Source organism: Chlorocebus sabaeus, chromosome 26, assembly GCF_047675955.1.
Source record: "Chlorocebus sabaeus isolate Y175 chromosome 26, mChlSab1.0.hap1, whole genome shotgun sequence".
In the NCBI taxonomy this organism is placed as follows: Eukaryota; Metazoa; Chordata; class Mammalia; order Primates; family Cercopithecidae; genus Chlorocebus; species Chlorocebus sabaeus.
Genome location: NC_132929.1, coordinates 29,299,408 through 29,325,744, shown reverse-complemented (window position 1 = coordinate 29,325,744; position 26,337 = coordinate 29,299,408). Strand labels below are relative to the sequence as shown.

The 26,337-nt window shown below is 37.1% G+C and overlaps 1 protein-coding gene across 2 annotated transcripts in view; it reads left to right on the top strand.

Moving 5' to 3' along the window:
* The window catches only part of WDR72 (WD repeat domain 72), a 234,461-nt gene that overhangs the window by 21,500 nt on the left and 186,624 nt on the right, over window positions 1-26,337 (top strand). For both annotated transcript variants that reach the window (XR_012091494.1, XM_008016545.3), the window contains exons 2-7: window positions 7,407-7,571; window positions 17,605-17,711; window positions 22,143-22,221; window positions 23,434-23,608; window positions 24,291-24,367; window positions 25,891-26,010. Coding sequence is in view for 1 of the 2 variants with exons in the window: in XM_008016545.3 (XP_008014736.3) it covers window positions 7,419-7,571; window positions 17,605-17,711; window positions 22,143-22,221; window positions 23,434-23,608; window positions 24,291-24,367; window positions 25,891-26,010 (711 nt within the window). In the remaining variant the exon portion in view is untranslated. The remainder of the gene's footprint in view (window positions 1-7,406; window positions 7,572-17,604; window positions 17,712-22,142; window positions 22,222-23,433; window positions 23,609-24,290; window positions 24,368-25,890; window positions 26,011-26,337) is intronic.

The window sequence follows — 26,337 nt, the reverse complement described above, 5'->3', positions numbered from 1 at the left end:
GGTATCTATCATTATTATTTTCATATTATAGATGAGGAAACTGAGGCTCAGAGGGACAAAATGGCTCAAATTTAAGTCTAGCCTGATTAAAGTTTACACGCTTAATCCACTCCCTCTCTTTTGGAATACAGAGCTTAAAAATAATGAAAAGAGGAATTTATTCAACCAATATTTATTTTGTCCCTATCTTCAAAGCACTGTTTTTCAGGCATTGTAGGGAATAGATCGGTGATTAAGAAATGATTCCCATATTTCAGAAGGAATGTAGAAGTAAGAAGCATCAAAATTGGTTGAATCATTTTTTTCAGTAGAAAAGAATATTTTCTGCTATGGGATAGGCACTATGCTCCGTAAGGAATGATCTCTATCCTTGGGGGAAGTGTATCACTTCACTGAGGGAGACATCAATGCAGAGCAGATAATTTTCAGGGAGATACAAAACCAGAATACAGGTGGCCAGTTATTGGGTAGACAGTGTTGCAAAGATTCAAGTAAGAGAAGCTAATTTCCCAGAGCAATAGGAATATAAATACTGCACCTCAAGAGTTATTTATCCCTTAGTGTAATGTTAATCATTACAGATATATTAATTCCCGGCAAATGTTCCTCGGAATTTCTTTCTCCTACTGTTCTACTCAGCAGGCTAGATGAATTTCTTTGGCTAGTTTCCTAGGTAAAGTTTAAAAAAGACACAAGTCCTTGGACAAGAGCCAAAGTGCACATTGCCCATAAAAAAATGCCCAGTTTCCTTTGGAGCAGTGTGACCCAGGAGCTTTCCCTTGTGTACCACTTTTTAATTCTTGGCTAAGCACACATTAGCCAAGCCAAGAGTGAAGGTCAAATGATTTTTGTATGGTGATTTTCATAGTCTCGATACTAAAAGCTGTGGTGAAAAGAGCAATACAAAGTCAGGAGCAGTATTTCTCGGAGCAGAATGTTAAAACACGCCCATGTATGTCCTTCTCACTACCTGCTTTGCAATCTTCACTTGTATCCCATTGATCTGGTGTTCATGAGAGTGAGCTTTTCCCCAAAGGTGAATTTTCCTTGTCAATGAAACTTACTATTTAACTCTTATCTTAGAAATAGTTAAAACTGCTAGTTTCTACTTCCCCCACTTCTTATAATAGAGTATATTGGACATCTCAGCATCTTTTATTCAGACAAGTGGTGCCATCAGAGGCAGTAATTGTCCCGGGCTAGAGGACTGCGGAGCCCTCAGGAGTGATACAGATTTAGGACAATTTGCTCTTACACTAAGGGGTCCAGGACTGCCAGATTCTGTGGCTTTAATGGCAGGTTTTCTGGACTTTTTGATATCCTTTCTCCTTGCTGATTCACTCTTCTTTGTGCTTACATCAGTTGAAAATCATTATGTTCCTACTTTCTTTACTTCATTCTCCTTCTGTCTCTCATCTGTTGATTTTAATATAAATGAGCTGTTAAATGAGCTGTCATTTTACTTAGGAGAATTTGTGTAGGTTTGCCCTATGTGCTTTCATATATAAGAATGTATCTGTTAATTCCCCAAGATTACACCTAATATGAAATTTTTGCTGAAATAAATGTGTATGTGCATAATTTTACATATTTTATTCCATTTTAATGGTTACAGGTATTTGTGTTTCTATTTCATGTTCACTCAGATTTAGTAATCTATGTTTTCTGGCTGGGTACAGCGGCTCATGCCTGTAATCCCAGCACTTTGGGAGGCGTGGAGGGCAGATCACCTGAGGTCAGGAGTTCAAGACCAGCTTCTTCAACAAGGTGAAACACCGTCACTACTAAAAATAAAAAATTAGCTGGGCATGGTGGTGGGTGCCTGTAATCCCAGTACTAAGGAGGCTGAGGCAGGGGCAGTGGCAGGAGAATCGCTTAAACCCAGGAGTGGAGGTTGCAGTGAGCCTAGATCGCGCCATTGCACTTCAGCCTAGGTGACAAGAATGAGACTCCATCTCAAAAAAAAAAAAAAGGTTTGTGATGTATATTTTCTATAAGAATTATTTCACTTACCTTTCCGAATTTTTAACATCAAGTTAATAATATTCTCATTTAAGATATTTGAGTTATACTCATTTTCTCTGTATATTATTTTTGATGTTTTTAGGGCCTTCCTTATCAAACTTGCCATAGATTTCCTCATGTTATTTCTCTTTTCAACCTGAGTTTGATTTGTAGATTATTTCTTTTCTGTTGTTGTTTTTATAGTAATGTATGGTTTTGTCTACATTGTTTCCTTTTGTATTCTTTGTATTCACCCTGCTCTTCTTCTATATAAGATTTTCGTTTGGATGTTATTTACTTATTAATTTGCTGTCTTTTTTCTTCATAATGTATGTATGTATGTGTTTAAGGCTGTAATTTTTTTTAATACAAAACCTACATTTGGCAAGTTTTATTATACAAAGTTTTCATACTCTTGAGTCTTAACTACATCAAATTTATATTATGTTTTCTTGGTAGCCCGGGGATCATTTAGAATATTTTTTTTAGTTTCCAAACATTCAGACAGGGAATATTTCAAACTTTTGTGTTACGTGTATGTTGCAGGACTGGGAAAGGAGGCAATTTCAGATTTTTCTTGATTGTGGTCAGATAATGTTTCCTAAATGGTATTAATCCTTTTAGATGTTTTGAGACCTGTTTTGTGGTCCAGCAGGGTCATGGTTTTATAAATGTTGTATGCATGGTTTCATTGAAACGTATTTTTATTTAATTCGTAGGTGCAGGAATCCATACATTTTCATGATGTTACTAATACAAATTATGTGGTTCAAGTATTTAATATCCTTAATTTTTTTATCTGCTTGATCTATTTATTACTGATTGAGACATGTAAAATCTCTCTCTGTCATAGTTAATTTATCAACTTTTCTTAGTAATTATGCAATATTGTATTTTATGTATTTTGAGACTCTGCTGTTGAGTATCTAGAGACTGTTATCCTTTTCTGGTGAATGACTTATTTAATCATTATATAGTGATCACCCCCCCCCCAACAGTGGTTTTGCTTTAAAGCCCATTTTGTCCAATATTACATCAGTTTTCTTTTATTACCATTTGCCTGGTACATTCTTATTCACCTGTTTATTTTCAACCTTTCTGTGTTAATATTTTAGGAATCTTTTGTAAGTAAGATATAGTGGGACATATTCTAATTGAGAATTTTGTCTTTTAACTAGTAAGTTTAATCCATTTGTTCACTCATTCTGTTGTTAGCATTATTTATTTTGATGCTCAAATTGTCCATGGTTTGGCTGGTGGGAGCTCCTTCAAGCAGATTTCTGTGTTCCTTTGGTATATCCTCACTCTTTGAGCACTTCCTTGTTTTAACAGCAATTTAGTCCAGTATCATCTTGTGTTTCCCTGCTCCAGGTCTGAAATCAACCAGTTTCCCAATAAAACCTGATTCCTTTTTAGTGGAGAATAGTATTTAGAGATGCTATGTAAGCTCATTGCTATTGGAGTGTTGCTTCTCCCAGGACTCCAGCCAACAGAGATGGCAAGTCTGCGTGTGTGTGTGTGTGTGTGTGTGTGTTTTACATCTACCTTTATTTTACACCAATTCCTCTAATTCAACTCCAGTATCATAGGGATCATTCAAATTTTTTCCTTTCCATATTTCTAACTCTTTTTTCTGACGGTAAGAAATCTGGTTCTTGTTATAAATGAGCAATATACTAATTATTTGATCAGTCTGTTATGTAACCAATTTCCTGTAAATGTGCTGCCCTGTCCCCTGTGTGGATGCCCTCCTGATCATTTTACGGCTTTAACACTCCTTATGGACCTGTCAACTGCCTAATGTGTGAATATCCTGCTTACCCCTGTATTCCTTTACTATGTCTGATTACACTTTCAGGCAACAACCTTTCTGATCCTACCAGTGTTCTCAGGATGCTGAACATCCCCCAGTGTGCATGCATGCCTTCCTATCCTCCTTGGGCTTCAACACTTTGTGCCAGACCATGACTGTAAATGGATGTCCTCTTTACCCTGCCCAGGCTCTGGCTCCTCACAACAGGGCCACTTCCTTCACTGTCCTCACCCCTGTTAGACTCATGACACTCCTTGTTGATGAACCTCATTATGTGAGCTCGTTTCTCACTTGTTCCTGCTCCAATACCCAGTGCCATACAACCCTGTATACATGATTCCTCTTCACCCTGCTTAGGGGCTGCAACTCACATGCGGTTGCCCCTCACATGCGGCTGCCCCCACATTTGGACACCTCACTCACCATCCCTGGGCTCTGACTCCACTGTCTTCCTATCCTGACACCCTCCTCATACTATTTGAACTCCAACACTCCACTCTTGCTCTGTTCTGTTAATACTCGATGGCTTTAGGAGTGAATTAGCAAAGAAGGGAAAAGTTTCTATCATTTTAGGAGCTTATATTAGATAAATATTGGGTCTTTTCACTTAGCATTTATATCTCTTAACATCTCTGATTAATCTTAATGTTTCTGAATTCTTTTTACTCAACATTTTCAGGTTTTTGTAATGACTTCTTGCTGTATTCTGGGACATTTCCTGAACATTGTATTGAAGTTAATTATTCTCCCTTCACTTGAGTCTATTCTGACTTGTCCTTTTGAGATTTGTTGTATTTTAACGATTATGTTTTGTTTCTAGAAGTAATATTTGTTTCTTTTAAAAGTCTACCTTTTTGTAGGCTTTTTTTCTTTGGGTTTTTAATTTCATCTGTCTGTTTATTGATTTATAATAATTTATTACATTTGTTCTTGTTTTGAAATATGTTTTAGATTGTTCACTTATTATTAGTTCCTGGGGTACTAATCTTTCTGTTTGCTCATGGTTTATCTTGAATGTTTTGTAATTTTTTATTGTAAGATTATTTGCTACTGGGGCCACTTGTTTTACAGAAATCCCATTCACTCTTGATAGTGAGAGTGTCTTTCAGAATGCCTTAAGTAAAACATTAAACAACTTTATTGAAGTATAATTGACACACACAATATTTGTGTGTATACATAAATGCATTTAAAGTATAAAATTTGATTAAGTTTTGATATATGTATACACTCATGAAACCTTTACCATAATTAAATTAATGAACTTATCTACCACCTTCAAAAGTTTTCTTACTCCCCATTGTAATCTCACTCTTCTCTGTTCTTTCTTTCCCTGAGCAATCACTGACCTCTTTCTGCCAAACTGTTTTTCATTGTACATTCCCACCATCAATGTCTGAGTTCCAGTTGCTGTATATTCTTCTTAATACTTGTCATGGTCTATTTTTTTTTTTTTTTTTCCCCTGTCTTACTCTGTAGCCCAGGCTAGAGTGCAGTGGCACAATCTCAGCTCACTGCAACCTCCACCTCCTGGGTTCAAGCGATTTCCCCACCTCAGCCTCCCAAGGTGGGATTACCAGTGTGCACCACCACGCCTGGCTAATTTTTGTATTTTTAGTAGAGAGGGAGTTTCACCATGTTGGTCAGACTGGTCCCGAACTCCTGGGCTCAAGTTCTCCACTCGCCTCGGCTTCCCAAAGTGCTGTGATTACAGGCCTGAGACACTGCGCCTAGCCATTAACACCTGCCATGGTCTTTGAAAAAAATTTAGATATTCAAATAGGTCTGTAGTGTTTCTCACAAGCCTCCCAATAGTATCATTGAACTGGAAACAATTTTGTATGTATAATCATTCATACAAGTATTATATATAATTCCAGAATCCCCATGTGAAGAAATCCTTTCTAGAATTATCTGTAATACTTTTTTTTTTTTTTTTTTTTTTTTAACTCCCAACCCATTTGTACTTCAGACTTGACAGATTTTTCTTAGGAGATTTGGAAATATGCTTTCTAATCTTCCTGGGGTAGTTTTTCTGTTCCCCTTTCATTGAGCAAGGCCACTTCTGAGAGCTTTGCTTCCTATCCTTACATAGGGATTAACATTGCAAACTCCTAGCCAAAAAAGCTACATACTAATTTAGTTCCAATACTTATTGTACTGGTTTTCAGGTTTCTCTTAGTTTTTCACTGCTTGGGATTTTCTAGACTTATTTGTAAGCTTGGTCATGAAGCAGCAACTTAAAAATAGGTATAATGCATTTTTCTCTGTGTTTGAAGCAGTAGAAGGTCCATGTTCTGGTTACAATATTATTGAAATCAGAACTCTCTGGTTAGCTTTGTAGTGTGATTAATATGTATAATCCTGGCATTCAGAATTACAATGCTCAGAACATTTCCTCTAGAAACTTTGGCTTCGTGGTGCTTGGATATGGCAGTTAGAATAATGCAAGTGTATCATAGACTAGATAGACTAACATATTGACCTAAGAAGTGAAAATGGGGAACTAGATACTGAATTCCAGACAATGGAACTACAAGGAAAATTTGTGTTCATAGTGTCACTGCACACCCATGTTTATGTATATTTGTGTGTGTAGACATATATAATTGAACATTAGAAATAACGTGTATCATAAGTTTTAAAAATTTATATTGGTATTTACCCTTTTGGTGGTTTAGCAACAGAAATCCTGTAGGACAGAAGGCTGTCATTTTCTTGACTTTCTCAAAGCAATGTGGGAAGTATGCTTGGCCCTTTTCTCCTCTCTTTTTGATATTTTTAATGGGATTAAATATATAATGCTAAATTGCCTCCCAAAATTGTTTGTGTTTCAGGAAGGAATGACCATTTGGGAAGAATGTTTAACTCAGTGTTTCACAAAATGTAATGCACACTTCACTGAGTGATACTTTGGGTGGTCATAGGCAATGTTTATTTATCCTTACATATTCATTTTAACCCTTGCAACTAACATATGCATGTAGTCAGTTCATAAAGATTGTTGTTTAGGAAGATACCAAATATAAAAATAGGTAAAATAAAAATTATTACTAAAACAGAATATGACAGAAATCATGACAGTCATACATGAATCTTTGAAGACTAGGAAACACTGTTTTTATGGAAAAGATTTATTTTTTTAATAGTAAATTCACCAATTTCAGGTATTTATTACCTAGATGAGGTAACATTTCTAGGGAGAGAGAGCTTGCAAAGCTGGCTTCAAATTATGCCATGTAGACAGCTGTATGCTGCTTGAGAGACCCAGCAGGACTTTGTAGCAAGTTAGATGTAGCCATAGGAAGAGCTGGGTGTGAAGTGAATAGACTATTCCTTTCTTTCTCTTCATCAATAATAAGGAATTAGAAGATAATTCATTCTTGTTTGATGAATTAGCAGCTTGCATGGTAATTTCAGTGTCTGACTACTTTCTCTTCTAACCAATGGGGAAGTACCCTTTTCCATAGCCCTGGGAGAACACGTCGTTGAAGTTTGGGTCTTCATAAATCCGCTTTGTAATATTATCAGTTTCCTCAAATTTCAAAAAGGTGACCATGTATGCTTCTTCCCTTCTTTGTATTTTCAGGATTCACCCAAAATGAGGACTTCCCTGCAGGCAGTGGCACTCTGGGGACAGAAGGCCCCTCCCCACAGCATCACTGCCATCATGATCACTGATGACCAGCGAACAATTGTGACTGGAAGTCAAGAGGGTCAGCTCTGTCTGTGGAATCTCTCACATGAACTAAAGGTTAGTGAAAGCTACGGATACTGAAACAGACACCACTCACAAAATAGGCACAACTTGCATTTTCTGTCTGCAATGACAGTTGAAGGTTTGCATGATTGTTAAAAAGATGCTTATTAAAGTAATAAATTGATTTTACTTCTGAATTTTGAGAAAATAAAGTATATGATTGATCAAGCTCATGTTTGAAAATTATATTATGAATATTGCTAATCTTAGCTACCAGCTAAGTGTTATCATCCTTTAAGCTATGCTGAGTTTTACTATTTTATATCCTGAATTATATGTTTAAGTAACTGAACTACAGGCATGTAAGTATAATTCTAAAAATTATGGCCCATTAATCTAAACAAAGGGCACCCTTGAAAGCCACGGTTAACTAAATGAGTAATATCTTAATTATCTGGGTGTTTCTACTGGTTTGGCCTGCTTGCTATTCTTTTAGTCTCTGCCTGCCTGTGATTTTTACAGATCGCATCAAAATGCTCTAAATCCAATTTACTATTGTCGTCCTTCTATTTCAGAACCTGACCTCACCTAGGATTTGGCCCATTGATTAGCAATTAATTGTCCCTGTCTCAAGTCATAAACATTTAACATATCGGAATAGATATTTGCTTAACTCTAGCAGTCTCTAGATCCAATTTGAACATTTAAACTAATGATGTAGTTAAAGTATACTGCCCTCATTAAGAAGCCTTTTAAAGATCAAAGACTATTTTTAGCCTTTAAAGTTTGTCACTTTAAAACCTAAATTAACAATTAATTGTAATTCTATTTTATAGTGTAATTAATTAACATCTCCCATCACTGAACAGTTCCACTACGGCACTGCCAAGAACTGCATGCAGACTAGCTCAGCTCAATGTTAATGAACGTTCTTGAAGGAAGGATGGGCATTATTGCAACGGTTGTGCTTTAAAAATAGTGGCCCCCTTTGAAAATTAAAACATTAATTTTCTATTATAGTTTAAACTCCGACTTCTAAGTGACTAAAATGTCTTACTTATTTTCAATGTTTAAATGTATTATTTTCTGGGTGGAATAGTTGTGTAATATTATGTAGGTTTACTATAAGCTTAAGACATCTGGAATTCTAGCATCTTCATATTTATAAAGGCATTGCTAATATTTATTCAACGTTTGTTTAGCATACATTTGTTGTTTGCATGCTGTAAATTGTGTGGTATGGTGGGTACTCATTCGTAAGTTCAAATGTGAATGATAAGACCTGGTGCTGACTGCCCAAGAAGTTACAATGCAGTACAGAAAAAAATGGGCTACTATGGCACAGTTATGATATAAGGTACTGTAAGTAGGGAATGGTCTGCACTCCATATTCAGTGGAGAAGTTATGCCATGCATCTCTTAGGAGCAAGTCCTCTGCTTGGATTCAGAGTAGTGGTGCTTTCGGGGGGCAGTTTTCCTCCCAAGAGACATCTGTTACTATCTACACACATTTTGGTTGTAACTATTGAAGGACGAGAGATACTGGTGGCATGTAGTGGGTGGAGCCGGAGATACTACAAACGTCATATAGTGCACATGACAACTCCTCACAATAAATAATTTTTCCATTCCAAATGCCAAGAGTGCTGATACAGAGAAATCCAGGGATAGAGATATGGGCTGGGAATAGGAATTAGATTGGTGAGAGTGGAAGAAGCAAAGTTATTCTACATTAAGGAGACTGCCTGTGCTTGGAGGAAAGGGAGGAGCTGTCTGTTGCCTTAACCTAGGGTGTGAAAAAGGATCAAAGAGAGGTAAGTCCAGAGGGGAAGACAGGGACCTCGACCTGGAGAAGTTTAGATGGCAAGTGAAGGAATTTATATTGAATTCTCGAGAGCTATTGAGGAGATCTAAGTTGGGGATGGGATCAGCTTTGTGTTTTTGAAATTCACTGTGAGGACATTGTGCAAAAGTTAATTACACAAAGAAGTTATTGATTAGTATGAATGTGAGATACTCCATGTAAAGATTTTCCTGAACATTTTCTATGGCTAACCATAGAGCCAGATTGAATAAACGGCATCTCTTATTTTCCCATGAATCTTGCCCCCACATTGCAACTGATCAACTATTAGTAGGAAAAACTCCAGACTGAAAAAAATCAAGGGCACTTTTCAGTTCTCAACAAATCATTTTGTTATCCATAAGATGGTCAAGTGAGTAGATTAATGGGTTAATGCTTAGTGGTTTAATTTTATTTTTGTTTAAAAAATGTTTATATAAAGGAATAATTTGGGTAGGGGTAGAAAAAAAGGAGTCCTTGAGGACACAAGAGACTGTAAAAAAGGACGTAACTTTATGGGTGACTGAGTCACTGTAGGGCAGCATCTCAGGGAGAGGATGGTAGGAAGAAGAGAAGGAACTCGGGCATGGGAGGTTGTAAAGTGAACAGGGAGCCGTTTATTTTCTCTTCATATTAAATTTGGAAAGTTCTTCCCCCCTCCAAAAGTACATAGGTAAGAGAATACATTAGGTTCTGTGGTCTTAAACACTCGCTTGCCACCATGCAAAATGGAAAAACAAACCAGGGACACTTATTTACGCTCTCATTAGGCAAACTACACAGGTACTTTTTGTTTTAGGCACAAATCTTCCTCCAAGTTTCTCGGAGTCCAGTGCGGGAGACAGATTTGTAAATAGGAAGTTGTAAGGCACTGAGACACTTTCCATCTCTATGAATTTGACTATTCTACATACCTCCTGTAAGTGGAATCATACAGTATTTGTCTGTTTGTGATTGGCTTATTTTGTTTAGTATAATGTCTTCAAAGTTCATTCATGCTGGAGCATATGACAGTATTTCTTTTCTTTTTAAGTTTGAATGATATTCCACTGTATGTATATACCACGTTTTCTTTATCTGTTCATCTACAGTTACATACCTGGGTTGCTTTCACCTTTTGGCTATTGTGAATGATGCTGCTATATACATGGGTGCACATGTAGCTGTATCCTTGCTTTCAACTCTTTTGGGTACATACTGAGAAGTGGAATTGCTGGTTCATATAGTAATTCTATTTTTGAAATTATTTTTAATTGACACATAATTGGACATACTTATGGGGTGGTAATTCTATTGTAAATTTTTTGAGGCACTCCTAGGGTGGCTGCCCACTTTGCATTCCCACCTGCAGTACACAGAGCAACCAGTTTCCCTGTATCCTCACCAGTGCTAGTTACTTTTTTTTTGTAATAGCCATCTAATGGGTGTGAAGTGGTATCTCCTTATGGTTTTGAATGGAAAGCCTTTCTGAGAGTGATGCTTGAGCTGAGTTCTAAAGAATGCACAGGAATTGAAGGTGAGTTTGCAGACACAGGGAATGACAAGTGTATGTGAAAGACATGAGCATTTTGCCTTAAGGGAACTGGTAAAAGTAGTTGAGTAGACCTGGAGCATACATAGTGAATTAGAGGTGACAGGCTCATCTGGAAAGGACAGGATGGGTCCAGCATGGAATCCCACAGGTTGAAGGGCTTATAAGTTTTGTTTTGTTTTTTCATTAGATAGAGCTAACAGCACAAGATAAGTAAAAGCAGTGGTGATTTTGAGGGCTTTAGAGGATATTTTATGTGAGAAGATGGCATAATAATACTATTCAATTGTATCTGGGTTTTAGAAGATCACTTGCTAGCAATGTCAAGGGCATATTGGAGAAAGGGGGAGATGACATCAGGGACAGGGACTATGGCTGTCAGACTTTTACTGTAATTTATTCAAGAAAGGTTTTGAGGATAAACCAAATCAGTGGCAGTGAGGATGAAGAGGAGATGAAAACTGGAAAGACATTAAGAAGAGAGAATGGAAAGAACTGAGAAACCGATTGGATGTAGGGTAAGGGAGCAGGAACAGCCAAGGATCTTTCCCAGATTTGGGGTTTGGGAGTTGGGTGGGACTGGTAGAATGATGGCATTATTCATTTGCATATGGGATAAAAGGGATTGGAGAATAGGAATGGGGAGGGAAAAGGTGGTGTAAATTCTGCACATCTCAGAGTGCCCAAGTATTCAATAGGGGATTGAAGATGTGCCTCAGTCTTTCCTTGACCATGTGCAGTGGGATGGCAGGGTGCAGGGGAGCTAGCTAGAGAATAAGTGTCTCCCTGTCTTGGGCTTCTCACTGCATGCCTAGGTTATACATGCTGTCTTCGAGTCCAAAGTCTGACTCCCATAGCCCTCTAGTTTCCCCAAAATTTTGTGAAGTCTACCAGTGAGGAGCTTCTCCAAATCCCATGCCAGCAAATTCCTTACTTGGGTTTTCTGGTATTGATTGCTGGTTTTCTTCACACCTTTAAGTGTAGAGAAAGGTGAGGTGAATATCTTCTCAGATAGATTCCCTTAGTATTGCTATGTTCTGCTCTTCCGACTGTCTAATACTCAGAAGGAAACAACAAAATGAAGAAGAGCACTGGGTGGAGAAAAAGAATGGAGATCTGAGTCAAGTGCCAGCCCTGATATTTACCAACTCTGTGATATTGGGCAAAGGACTTACATTCTTTGAGCTTCAATTTCCTCACCTGTGAAATGGGGATTTAAACACTGCCCTGTGATTGTGTTTTTGTCTGGAATATGGTAGATGTTCACTGATGTGGTTTTGGCTGTGTCCCCATCCAAATCTCATCTTGAATTGTATCTCCCAAAATTCCCACATGTTGTGGGAAGAACCCAGTGGTTGATAATTGAATCATGAGGCTGTTCTTTCCCGTGCTATTCTCGTGAAAGGGAGTTAGTCTCACAAGAGCTGATGGTTTTAAATAGGGGAGTTTCCCTGCCCAACCTCTCTCTTTTCCTGCTGCCATCCAAGTAAGATGTGACTTGCTCCTCCTTGCCTTCCACCATGTTTGGGAGGCCTCCCTAGCCATATGGAACTGTAAGTCCATTAAACTTCTTTCTTTTGTAAATTGCCCAGTCTCGGGTATGTCTTTATCAGCAGTGTGAAAACAGACTACATTCATCAAGTTTTGTGTTCTTCTCAGTCTCCCATTGTGCTGTTGGAAGTACCCGGAGGTGAGGGTGGTGGTCAGAAGGAACCAATGCTTCATAAAAGTAGAGCTAATGGACAACAGGAAAGGTTTCCTGGATTTCATCATGGCAATGACTAAGTGTGATTGTAGAATTTTTAAATTTTGTTATTCTTCATGGCAGTTCTACAATATGGTAAATGAGGAAATTTTAGTGAACTATCATAGCTTATTCAAATATATGTGGGGATTTAGTAGTAGAATGAGGACTTTATATGAAAGGCCATGATGTTCTGTTCTGGTATTTTGTCCACGGTGGATTTTCTCTGGATGAGGGAATATCCTTGATGTTCTCTATTTATTGCTTAATTTGGCTTTTAATATACTGGAAAGGGATGAAATGCCCAGGGATATGCACCCCTGAGCGTGATGACAGGGAGAGATGGTATGTTGTTCTCTGAGATGGAACCTTCTGGACTTCTCAGGTAAAAGGTAGAGCGAACTTGAATTGTGCAGGATTCTAATCAACCACAGAACACTTCCTGTAGCACTAAAAAGTTAATCTGACAAGAGACCTTTTAAGAGGGAAATATCTCTGATTATGGTAGAAATGATATAAAGGCAGAGAACAATTATGTCATGAAATAATTTGTCCTCATTAATATGGGTGAGTTATCATCTATGTATGTTTGTATAGTTCAGAAAAAACATAATTCATGTTAATTCATTTGGAAAATAGATTTTTATTACTCACAAGATATTTGGTAGCTATTCAAATTCAATTTTTGGTCTTTTTATTTTTTTGAGACAGAGTCTCACTCTGTCGCCCAGCCTGGAGAGCAGTGATGAGATCCACTATACCCAGCTAGTTTTTGTATTTTTAATAGAGATGGGGTTTCACTATGTTGGTTAGGCTGGTCTCGAATGTCTGACCTCAAGTGACCCACCCGCCTCAGCCTCCCAAAAGTGCTGGAATTACAGGCATGAGCCACCGACCGCACTGGGCCAATGTTTGGTTTATTAGTGACAACTCCTTCTCCATCTGAGGAGATCTTACATGTTTTCTGTTTTGTAATTTAATTTTTGTCATCTTGTTTTACAAAATAACGAAGAATTTACTTCTTTCACACATGAGATAGTGGGGGAATTAGCCCTCAGAGCCATATTTTTAAAATTTTCATGTAGGAGGAAAACATTGGGTGTTTATTTTTTCTTGAGATGGGATCTCTGTCAACCAGGCTGGGGTGTGGTGGCATGAGTGCAGCTTGCTGCAGCCTTGACCGTCAGAGCGCAAGTGATTCTCCCACCTTAGCCTCCTTAGTAGCTGGGATCACAGGTGTGTGCCACCATGCCCAGCTAATTTTTTTTAATTATTTGTAGAGACAAGGTCTCACTATGTTGCCCAGGCTGGTCCTGAATTTCTGGACTCAAGTGATCCTCTTGCCTCTCCCTGCCAAGGTGCTGAGATTATAAACATGAACCACCATGCTTGGCCAGCATCGGTATTTTAAAGAATCATTTTAGTTAAAATTTTGTTGTTAATGTAGAAAGATTAATTTTAGTATTCCTGATGCAGGAACATAAATAAGATCTTTTTAAAAAGTATTTCAATAGACTATTTTTGAAAGCAGTTTTAGGTTTAAAGCAAAATTGACTGGAAGGTACAGGGAGTTTCTGTACGTACCTGATCAGCCCTGCCCCACTCCCACCACACGTGTACACACAGTCTCCTTCACCATTAATATCCCACACTAGAGCAGTATATCTATTTTACAGCCAGTTAACCTACATATAATGAAGTATTGGTTCACTCTTGGTATTGTATATTCTTTGGGTTTTGACAAATGTATAATGACATGTATCTTTTTTTTTTTTTTTTTTCCTTGAGATGTACTTTCACTTTGTCGCCCAGGCTGTAGTGCAGTGGTGCAATCTCGGCTCACTGCAACCTCCACCTCCCAGGTTCAAGCAGATATACTGCCTCAGCCTCCCGAGTAGCTGGGATTAAGGCCCATACTACCACTCCTGGCTAATTTTTGTATTTTTAATAGATATGAGGTTCATCCTGATAGCCAGGCTCATGTATTCATTTTTATAGTATCATACAGAATAGTTTCATTGCCCTAAACATTCTCTGTGCCCCATCTATTTATCTCCTGCTCCCCACAACACCCTGACAACCACTAATGTTTTTATTGTTTGCTAAGTTTTGCCGTTTCCACAGTGTCATATAGTTAGAATCATAAAACCTTTTCAGATGGGCTTCTTTCATTTAGTAATACACATCAATGGTTTTTCCATGTCTTTTCATGGTTTGATAGCTCGTTTCTTTTTAGTGCTGTATAATATTTCATTGTATAGATGTACCATAATTTATCTGTTTGCCCCTTGAAGGGTATCTTGGTTGCTATCACATTTTGGCAATTATGGATAAAGCTACCATAAACATTTGTGTATAGATTTTTGTGTGGACACAATTTTTCAGCGTACTTGGGTAAATGTCAATGAGCGTGATTGCTGTGTTGTGTGGTAAAAATATGTTTAGTTTTATATGAAACTACTGAACTCTTTTCCAAAGCGGCTGTCCCGTTTCACATTCTCACCAGCAATGAGTGAGAATTCCTGTTGCTCCACATCCCGGCCAGCATTTGATATTGCCAGTGTTCTGGATTTTGGCCATTTTGATAGGTGTGCTGTGGTTTCTCATTGTTTTTTAATTTGCACTTCTCTTATGACATATGATATGGAGCATATTTTTATATGTTCACTTGCCGTCTGTATGTTTTCTTTGGTGAGGTGTCTGCTCAGATGTTTTGACAATATTTTAATCAGGTTTTTAACTTTCTTATTGTTGAATTTTAAGAGTTCTTTGTGTATTTTGGATAATAGCCCTTTATCAGGTACGACTTTTGAAAATATTTCTCTCAGTCTGTGGCTTGTTTTCTTATTTTATTGATCTTTTCTTATTTTTTAATATAGATAAGAAAGGTGTTTTAATTTTAGAAATTTTAGGTAATATAGATAATTTAGAAGTGAAAATTGATGCTTAAAATTTTCTCCATGGTAACTAGTCTGATATTTAGTCTATGACTAATGGAATTTTAGTCATTTTTATATTAACTTTATTGAGCTGTAATTAACTAGTAAAATTACATAGGTTTAAGGTATACAGAGTGATGATTTGATATATGAATACATTGTGAAATGATTACCACAAATGATATGTTTTGGCTCTGTGTCCCCACCCAAATCTCATGTTGAATTGGAACCCCCACATGTTGGGGGAGGGACCTGGTAGGAGGTGATTGGATCATGGGGACAATTTTCTTCATGCTGTTCTTGTAATAGTGAGTGAGTACTCATGAGATCCTATGGTTTAAAAGTGGGTGGCACTTCCTCTGTCACTCTTTCTCTCTCCTGCTCTGCCATAATAAGATGTGCTTGCTTCTCCTTCACCTTCCACCATGATTGTAAGTGTCCCGAGGTCTCTCAGTCATGCTTCCTGTTAAGCCTGTGGAACTGTGAGTCAATTAAATCTCTTTTCTTCATGAATTACCCAGTCTCAGGTAGTTCTTTATAGCAGTATGAGAATGGACTAATACAACAATCCAATTAATTAACACATCTCTCACCTCACATAATCATTTTTTTATGTGCGTGGCAAGAACTCTTAAGACCTGCTCTCTTAGCAAATTTGAAGTATATCATACAGTATTAACTGTAGTCACCATGTGTACATTAGATCCCAAAACTTATACATCTTATGTATAATTCAGTGTTTGTACCCTTTGAGCAACATTACTTCATTCTTCCCTCTCCCCCAGCCATTAGCAGCCACTAATTCTATTTCCATGAGTTTGGCTTTTTAGATTCTATATAGAAGTGAGATCATATAGCATTTGTCTTTCTGTGTCTGGATTATTTTATTTAGCATCATGTCCTCTAGGTCCATCCATGTTGTCACAAATGGCAGGTTTTTTTTCTCTTTTATTTTTTTGACTGAATACTATTCCATTGTGTATACAGTCGGCCCTTCATGTCCATGGCTTCTGCCTCCATGGATTCAACGAACTGTGGATCGAAAACTTGGAAAAAGAAAAGAGGATTGCATCTGTACTAAACACGTACAGACTTTTCCCCTTGTCATTATTCCCTAAACGATGTAGTATAAAAGCAATTTATATAGCATTTATATTGTATTTGGTATTAGAAGTAATCTAGAGCTAATTTAAAGGATATGAAAGATGTTCATAGGCTATGTGCCAATACTATGCCATTTTATGTTGCATACTTGCACATCCTAGGATTTAGGTACCTATGTGGTGGGGCATGGGGTGGGGGGCAGTGGTGTCCTAGAACCAGTCCCCCATGGATAATGAGGGATGACTGTATGTGACACATTTTATTTATCTCTGCATCCGTTGATGGACACTTAGATTGTTTCCGTATTTTGGCTGCTGTGAGTAATGCTCCAATGAACATGGGGGTACAGATACCTCTCTGAGATACTGGTTTCATTCCCTTTGGATAGATACCTAGAAGTGGGAATCCTGAGTCATGTGTAAGTTCTATTTTTATTTTTATTGAGGAACCTCTATACTGTTTTTAAAAATAGCTGCACCAATTTACATTCCTATCACCATATAGGGTGTTATGGTGGTTTCAAAAAGGGTAATATTTTCTCTTGTATTATTTTGTAAAGTTATTTTGAATTCTGAACTCTGTATTAATGTACTACTATTATTGAGGGGACATTTTGTTCATAGGAAGCATCAACACAGACTTATTTGTATTCACAACCTAGCTGTTGTAAGACAGGTCTGGCAGTCATGGAGGTTTCATGATGGACACCAAACCAAAACAAACAAAACCTGTCTACAACACAGTTCCTCTACCTAGGAGTTTATTAGTCTGTGGATATTGATATTCCATATATCAGTTTTCTGGAAACTTGTATACAGCAAAAACATAACAGAATTTCCTAATCAGAATTGTGAATACTATATTGTTGTGTTTTTATTCTTCAAACCATTTACAGTTATTTAAAAGCTCACTCTCATTATTTTCAGATTTCAGCAAAAGAACTCCTATTTGGTCATTCAGCTTCAGTAACATGTTTGGCAAGAGCAAGGGACTTCTCTAAACAGCCCTACATTGTTAGTGCTGCTGAAAATGGGTAGGTATGGTGTGTAAACTTTGTCCCCTTCTCCACGTCCTTCCCTTTTTAAAAACTACAATTTTAGTGCTGAAGGAAACTTTTGTGATCCACATGTGCCTCTCACATATAGGAACATTTAGATCCTGAAAGTCTGAATAACTTGTGTGATGATCCCAAGGAATGTAATCAGTATTATGAACCCTCACTCAATACTCTTGTTGCTGGATTGGGACCAAGATAAGCATCTCAACATGCGTATCAGAACTTGTAGCACTCTTACTGGGTAAAAGTTAGTGACCAATGCCTAGTTTTGTAGAATCAGCAATGAAAAAGTCTAGGTGTCTGTCTTTTCTCATGTCGTAACACACTTTGAGCTCTTAAGTAAACCCATCCAAGCTTTCGTAGATTTACAAAACAATTTAATAGTTACAGTCTTCATGTTGTACCCTTGTCTGATGTTATTATGAAACTAACAGGCCGGACACGGTGGCTCATGCCTGTAATCCCAGCACTTTTGGAGGCTGAGGCAGGTGGATCACCTGAGGTCAAGAGTTCAAGACCAGCCTGGCCATCATGACGAAACCCTGACTCTATTAAAAATAGAAAAATTGGCCTGGGCATGGTGGTGCATGCCTATAATCCCAGCTACTCGGGAGGCTGAGGAGGGAGAATTACTTGAACCCGGGAGGCAGAGGTTGCAGTGAGCCAAGATGGTGCCCCTGCATTCCAGCCTGGGCGACAGTCTCAAAAAAAAAAGAAAAGAAAAAAAAAGATAAATAAATAAATAAAAATTTAAAATAAAAATAAATAAATAAATAAATCTAACAGAGGAGAGGACTCAATTATCAGTAGAATGGTGGCAAAGAGATGGAAAAGGAACATAGCTAGTGATTTGGGTGCAGTTTCATGGGAGCAAATCTTGCCCTCATGAAATAGGACTTACCTGTAGGAAAAAGCCCCACTGATGGAAGAATTACTATGAGCTAGGCTCCTGATGAGTTATTTGCCAAAATATACTCAGGAATGTGGTATCAATTCAGTATGCATTTGTTAATAAGGGATTGGGTTGTTAGTTGAAACAAGATAAACCTCTCTGTTTTTAATCCAAAGAGAAATTATACGCTTCTGAATTCTGAAAACCAAAAGAATAACGAGGAATCAAGGTCCAGCTTGTATAAACAGAATAGTTTAATATGTTGGCTAGTTGAACAGATATCAAAGAGATACCTATTTTCATAGCATATAGTAAATCATTAATTGTAATATTTAGAGGGATTGAACTTTGGCTAAGTCTAAAGTGAAATGTCCTAATACATTCCTTTTTTAACCTTTGCCTGTAGCTTTCATTCACCAGGACTGCCACAAAGTCTGCTACACATGCTGAGATATTTATTCCCAATCTAGAGAATTTTGGAGATGGTTAATTTTTTTCTGGGGCTGCATGAAAAATTGAGAAATACGTAGTAGCTAACTGAGAAAAAGATCTGAAAAATTACTGAGTTTCACCATCAGGTATTTGCCCATAATGATCTAACTCCAAAAGAGAAACTAGGGGTTAATGGATATATTTTTGATGAAAGATGAATTCAGCTGTATGAGCCCTGTAAATATTGTTAAAGAGCCTAGGAGTCCAGTTTCAATCTAACTAGCTGTCCTGCTTCACCAAGTTGATGTGATTTTTCTAGAACTTTGTTCTTTTGAGGTTTCTAAATCTCATGCTGTGTCTATAAGATACTTTTTAGGCAGTACCTACGTTTCAGCTACTGTGTACTTGGCAAGTCTTAACTTTATTCACTGGAAATTATTACTCCTACTAGGCTTGCCCCATTATTTTCCAAACAACAATGCATTTTTAGATTTGAGAAGTCCCAGATATTGGCTATGGACTTAGCATTTTTGCCTTCGTGGTGACCAGAGGGGTCCCAGAGTTGCTTTATGGCTCAGTGTTTAATATTTTTCCCAAATTATTATTTTATTTGTAGGCATACATCCTCAGATTCAGTAATCACAGAAAATTCTAGGATAATGAAAATAAACCATTGGAGATCTGATGTTAAAACAACAGAATGCCAAAGAAAAAGAGAAGATCCTGTAGGTAGACAGTGAGAAAAAGCAGATTATTTACCAAGGATTATTTACCAAGGAAATTTTTACTGAGGTGCTGAGGAGGGGATGTAAAGTTGAATATGACCAAAAAATGCCCCTTTTCAAGGAATTTGTAGTGAGAACATAACAGTTTTCTAATGTTATATGTTGTAGATATTTTCTTCTGTTTTCATTGAAATAAGAATTTAAGAATTTTTAAGCTTCTAAAAATTCTTAAGATTTTTACAATTTTTAAAAATTATTAAAATTTTTTAAGATTTTAAGAATTCTTGAATTCTTTTTTTTATAATAGAAGGTGATTTTTGCTATGTACAAACTTAGGTGAATAGTTTCAGAAAATGGAAAGAATATGCTTTTTAATAGTTCAATTTCATGTCTTAGTTTTACATATGTAACTTACATGGTTCCAGGTAAGATGTCAGCATTCCATTTGATACACCACAAATTTACTTTCTTTTATTAAACAAAATTGACAGGCAAAGAGCAAATTTTTTCTTTGTGATATATTTTCATTTTATTTTCAGATTTAAGATAGAAAACAAAATGATAAGCCAATAAATAGGGAACGCAAAGGGATCCAAGATGGTTTAAATACATTAATATTTTCAAAGGAACTTTTACCGGTATCCAGGTTCCAATCCTGGAAAATGTGAATTAATTGGTTTGATTTGATATCTTGCATGGTCAGCCATCAGTATTTTTGAAAGTTCTCAAATAAGTCTAATGTATAGCTAGAATTTAGAGCTACTGGTTTAGAAATAGGCTAGAAACAAGTCAACTGACCATGCTTTTCAAAACCACACATGCCAGGATCTCAACACAGAGTCATGGAATTCGAATCTCTGAAGGTAATATTTGGAATAGTATCAGGTGGTTGTTGATGCATAGCTAGAGTCAAAACCCTTGTTAATAAGCTCAAATCCCTTAAAGAGCTAAAATTTTATAATGTTGACTGCTTAAGGTTCAATTATTTTACCTTTGAGATATATTTCTTGATTTTATAGATGCATTATTAGTTTGTTTACCTTTGAGATATATTATTTCAGTATCTACCTTCTTCCCAATCTTCTTTTTTAGAACATACACACAGACACACACACACAGATTTTTTTCCTCCTGTTTTATAGAATTATATGTCTTTTCAGGTTACCTCATATCTTTTTGGAAAGAGGTTGGATATAAACAGAGGGAAAATACTATGAATATTTCGTGTCTATTTCTGGAATATGATTTCTTAACCTCAGTGCTAATGGCATTTAGGAACAGATAGTTCTTTGTTGTGGGGGACTGTTGTATGCATTGTAGGATATTTGGCAGCATCCCTTGCCTCTCCCCACTAGATGCCAGTAGTGTGTTCCTAGTTGTAACAACCAAAAATATCTCAAAATATTACCAAGTGTCCTTGGAATGTAGGCGGAATAGGGGGAAGCAAAATCGCCCCAGTTTAAGAAGCACTAATTTAGAAGATTGAGTTCCTGTGTTTGGTTAGAAAAACAAAAAAACTTGCAAATCACAAAATACATACAGTTGTTGACATTATTAGTCTGTGTATTTTGTTTCTTAATGTAATAGCGGTATCTCCTGTAAGGCCTATAAAACTTTTGTTTTATAGAACATGGAACATTTTGCTTATGTGTTAAAACTCTCAAGACTGAAGAATATTACCAAACGATTCTGAAACAGTCATTCTGATTTTTGGGAAGTCATATAAACTACCCTATGCTGGGTGTACTTTGTAACCGTATTTTAAAACTGTGTCTTTGTAATATGTAAACCAAGTAAGAGTTTTCAAAATAATAATATTTTTCTAAATACTAGGTGGCAAGGATGATTTCGGGATTTCAAATCAGAAGCCGAGATACCCTGTTATCAATGATAGACCAAATGTAGCCTCTTGGTGGCACTGTTTGTTTTTACAAAAATGATGCATCGGCCTCAGAAGATGCAGCACTTGATGCATTATGATTTTCAGAATATGTCGTTTAAGTTCAGTGAAATAAAGCATTTTCAAGAGGATACAGTTTCCACTGAAAGATTGTTGTACTGTCACTCACAGGCTGTGAGAGCTGTATCTCCACAATTTGTTGTAGGCCCGGTTGTCTCTACGGTAAGGTTGGTAGGCTGGTAGCAGGGTGTAATTACCCAAACAAAAAGATCCAGATCCAGTATGTCATCCCTGCTAATGACCACAACGTTGTCTTGCCCAGTAATCTGTAACAAAAAGCCACATAAATGATCAGCCTGCACTTAAGTGCAGCACTAGAGAAAAACTTGGTGGCGCAAAAATTATTCCAGACAATTGAGTGGAAATGACAGAGAATAATACAAAGTTATCTCTGCTAGGGAGATGTGTGTTTGGAATGTCACCAGTGGACAGTGCGTGGAGAAGGCTACACTTCCTTACAGGCACACTGCAATCTGTGTAAGTACGCTCACGTCCTTCAGGGCGTTTCTAGGTTCTGCAACTTGTTTAGGGCATTTGCAAATACACTTCTAAAGAAACATCTTTGGAGAATATTCTTTGCTTGAATTTTTATTTTGTCATGAGGGTCAAATATCACCAGTTATCATCTGCTATTTTGGCATTTTGCTTTCCCAAAAGGTATTATTCAAGCAGATTTTTCTCCCTGATTCTTTCATTTTTGTGTCTTTCTAACAGATTTGAAAGACAATTTCCATATATTGCCTTAGTGCCACAAAACATACACATACTTGTACATGTGTAAGAATTCAGTTTTAATGATGTGCTGTCTTATAAAGAACAAAGTTTTTTTCTCCCTCATTTCTAATTTTAACCCTTATGTTTTGGTGGATAGGTTCTTAATTTCTATATATATAATTTTTATAATCACTTCCCAATCTTTAAGGCAAATCTTGGCTTTCAGTAGATGATTTCCAAGCATATGTAGTGTGGTTGCATGATTCCAATGGTGCTGACCATGTTTTTGAATGTTTTACACTTTTAGTGTTGGTGATGTGCATTTCCTCTATTTTTTCTGGGAATAAAACCCTGCACAGAGAGAGCAGGTTAAAAGTAGAATGCTTTACTTGATCTTTAATAAAATATTTCCACAACTTATTTGGCATAATAATCCTCAAATGCCCTTCCAACACTTTCTTTTTAACATACAGCATTGTTGCTACGGTAAGGAACTTGGGTTTTGTTGTTGCTATTAATTATTTTTCTTTAAGAGACAGAGTCTCGCTGTGTCACCCGGGCTGAAGTGCAGTGGTGCTAACGACAACCTCAGATTCCTGGCCTCAAGTGATCTTCCCACCATAGCCTCCCAAAGCACTGGGATTATAGGCACGAACCACTGTGCCTGGCCTTGTTGTTGTTTAGTTCCAAGTTGCACTCCAGAAATAATTCAGTTATGAGCTTTCCATGATTTAGAATAAAATTACTTCTTCCAAGGGATCTCTCTTTCTCCAGAAAAATCATGAGATGCAAATGAGACTAAAGTGCCCATAGGAGTTTGGAATAACTGAACTAAGAGAAATTTTAGTTGCTATTCAGTTCAATACCTTAATTGATCATATACTAAAACTAAGGTCTAGAGAAATCTTCAGTGTAGCCAAATTATGTTAATTTCTAGTGATAATTAAATGTTTGCTTTGATTTCCATATGCATAGTATTACCACTGCTCATTCCGGATGACAGGAGAAGGCTGGCTTCTTTGTTGTGGAGAATATCAAGATGTCCTTATACTTGATGCCAAAACTTTGGCTGTTGTTCACAGTTTTAGATCATCTCAGTTTCCCGACTGGATCAACTGCATGTGCATTGTTCACTCCATGAGAATTCAAGGTAGTAGTTAGATATTATCTGGCAGTAAAGAGATTGCATATAAAAATATCTACTTTTGAATTATTTATCGAATTATTGGGCAAGAATTCAGAAAGAATGCTTCTTTATGTTTACCTATTAATGAGAATATGTCTGTAATACACCTGATCAAGAAAAACTAAGAACACGCATGCCGGTGGTTCAAAACATTGGAAAGTCAGCAAAAGGTTACGATGAGGGGAAAGAGGTGAATCTGTGCTTTTATCACCAAGTTCTGCTTGTTACATTTTAAGAGTGGCAAGCAGGTTTTGTTGTGGATTAGCAGGACTCCTGGAATTTTGCCCTGCTGTATCTTCTAGAGGTAGCATTGATAATTCAGTTTCTGTAATGAGTGACTGCAAAGGGAAGTGGAAGTTGGCTCCTCACTTACTTCTGAAACAGGAAGGTGCTTGTTACGATGATTTGCCATGTGATTCTACTTCTAGTGGTGCTCTTCTCATACCTAGGAATCACTTTGAAATGTTAAAACAGATTTGGAGCACAATGTAAAATATTTATTTTTTTCTTGTTAAAAAGTGACTCCAAAGCTGAAAATTTTCCATCTACACAGCCCTGCATAATTCTTAAATGACTATGAAATGATTTTTACCTACCCAGTTATATCCATGGTAAGCTTATATCTGACTTTTTATTCTTTTCACAGAAGATTCTCTCTTGGTGGTATCAGTAGCTGGTGAGCTCAAAGTATGGGATCTTTCCTCATCTATCAACAGCATTCAGGTTGGCTTGGGAACCCTACTCTCTTCTCCCTACAATTTCAAGCATATTCATTGAAATTTATAGATTATAAGGCTATTACATGCTTATTGTCAAAAGTTCAAATAACATAGAAGTGTATAAATTCTACATACATTTATTTCCCCCATCCATCTTCCCAGGGGTGAGCATTGGGTACAATTGGCTTGTATCCTTCCAACCTTTTCTCCATGTATATACAGATGTTTTCATTTACACACACACGCACACACACACACACACACAGAAAGATTACATTTTTAATTTTTTAAAAATAGCAGAACATCTCTCTGTTCCTTACAGCAGAAATCCTCCTTTCTTCTAAGTATGTGTGAACAGTGGCAGGCAAATGACTCTAAAAAATTGAGGGGCGTGTCCCTGGGGAGTCCAGTATATTCACCTGTTCCCTGGCATCAGGCTACAAGTTGAGATAATGGACAAAAGAACAGCCATACTATGTGTGCCGATGACAAAATTATTTAGGCTACCCCAAGGAGCTCTGGGGTCTTTTTAGGAATTTATTGGTTGAGGAAGCCTAGGAATTGTGATGGTATGCTGAGCTCAAGAAATACATACATATCCAGCATTATCACAAACTTATGGAGAATGTAGTATTTTATGTCCTGTGTGTTGGCAATTCTTTCCTTTTTTATTTTTTATTTATTTATATATTTTTAGCAATCAAAATACTAGGCCAGGCACAGTGGCTCACACCTGTAATCTCAGCACTTTGGGAAGCCAAGGCAGGCAGATCACCAGAGGTCAGGAGGTCAAGACCAGACTGTCCAACATGGTGAAACCTCGTGTTTACTAAAAGTACAAAAAAAAAAAAAAAAAAAATAGCTGGGAGTGGTGGCGTACACCTGTAATCCTAGCTACTCAGGAGGCTGAGGAAGGAGCATCGTTTGAACCCAGGAGGCGGGGATTGCAGGGAGCCGAGATCCTGCCCCTGTGCTCCATCTTTGGTGATAGAGCAAGACTCTGTTTCAAGGAAAAAAATATAAAATAAAATAAAATACTGTAGGTTTTTTTAGTCATCATTTTAGATTTTTTTGTTTGACCTTTCTGCCATATCTAACAGTCTCTAGCTTATTCTTATCTTGACATTCTTAGCATCCAGCTGTAGTTCCTCACAGAATGTTTGTTGAATGGTTGCATGTAATGAGCCCTTGAATCTAAGTGGATTTCCTGATCACAACATTTTTTTTCCAAGAAATACATCCTATATTTCTTTAATTTTTTTAAAAGACTTTCAGAGGTACATACGTGGGTTTGTTATACAGGTAAATTAAGTGTTGTGGGGGTTGGGTGTACAGATTATTTCATCACCCAGGTACACAGCTTCTATTGCAAAGTAACTTCTTAGTTCAAAACACTCAAAAGGAAACTCAAATACTTTTCATTTTATAATGTTGTGATCTACTTGAGATGCACAGGAAGTGGGTCCTCTTATGGCTGTGTGTGAATTACCTGGAACTAGTACTAAAAGATTTTCTTTCCTTTTGAAGGAAAAGCGAGATGTCTATGAAAAAGAATCAAAGTTTCTTGAGTCCTTGAACTGCCAGACAATACGATTTTGCACATATACTGAGAGACTTCTATTGGTGGTGTTTTCTAAATGTTGGAAGGTATTATAAAATAACATAATAAATACCAGTGATGTACAAGTGTAATTTTTTTTTGATTTGTACAAAAATTAGAATATGATTTAAATATGATACAAATTCTCTGTAACAGTATTACCAGAACATGGAATGATGTGTCTTTTATGACTGGCATAACAGTTTTGTTTTTCGTTTGTTTTTTTTTTTCTGGATACAGAGTGTCACTCTGTTGCCCAGGCTGGAAGAGTGCAGTGGCACGATCTCAGCTCACTGCAACCTCTGCCTCCTGGGTTCATGCAATTCTCCTGCCTCAGCCTCCTGAGTAGCTGGAATTACAAGCGCACGCCACCA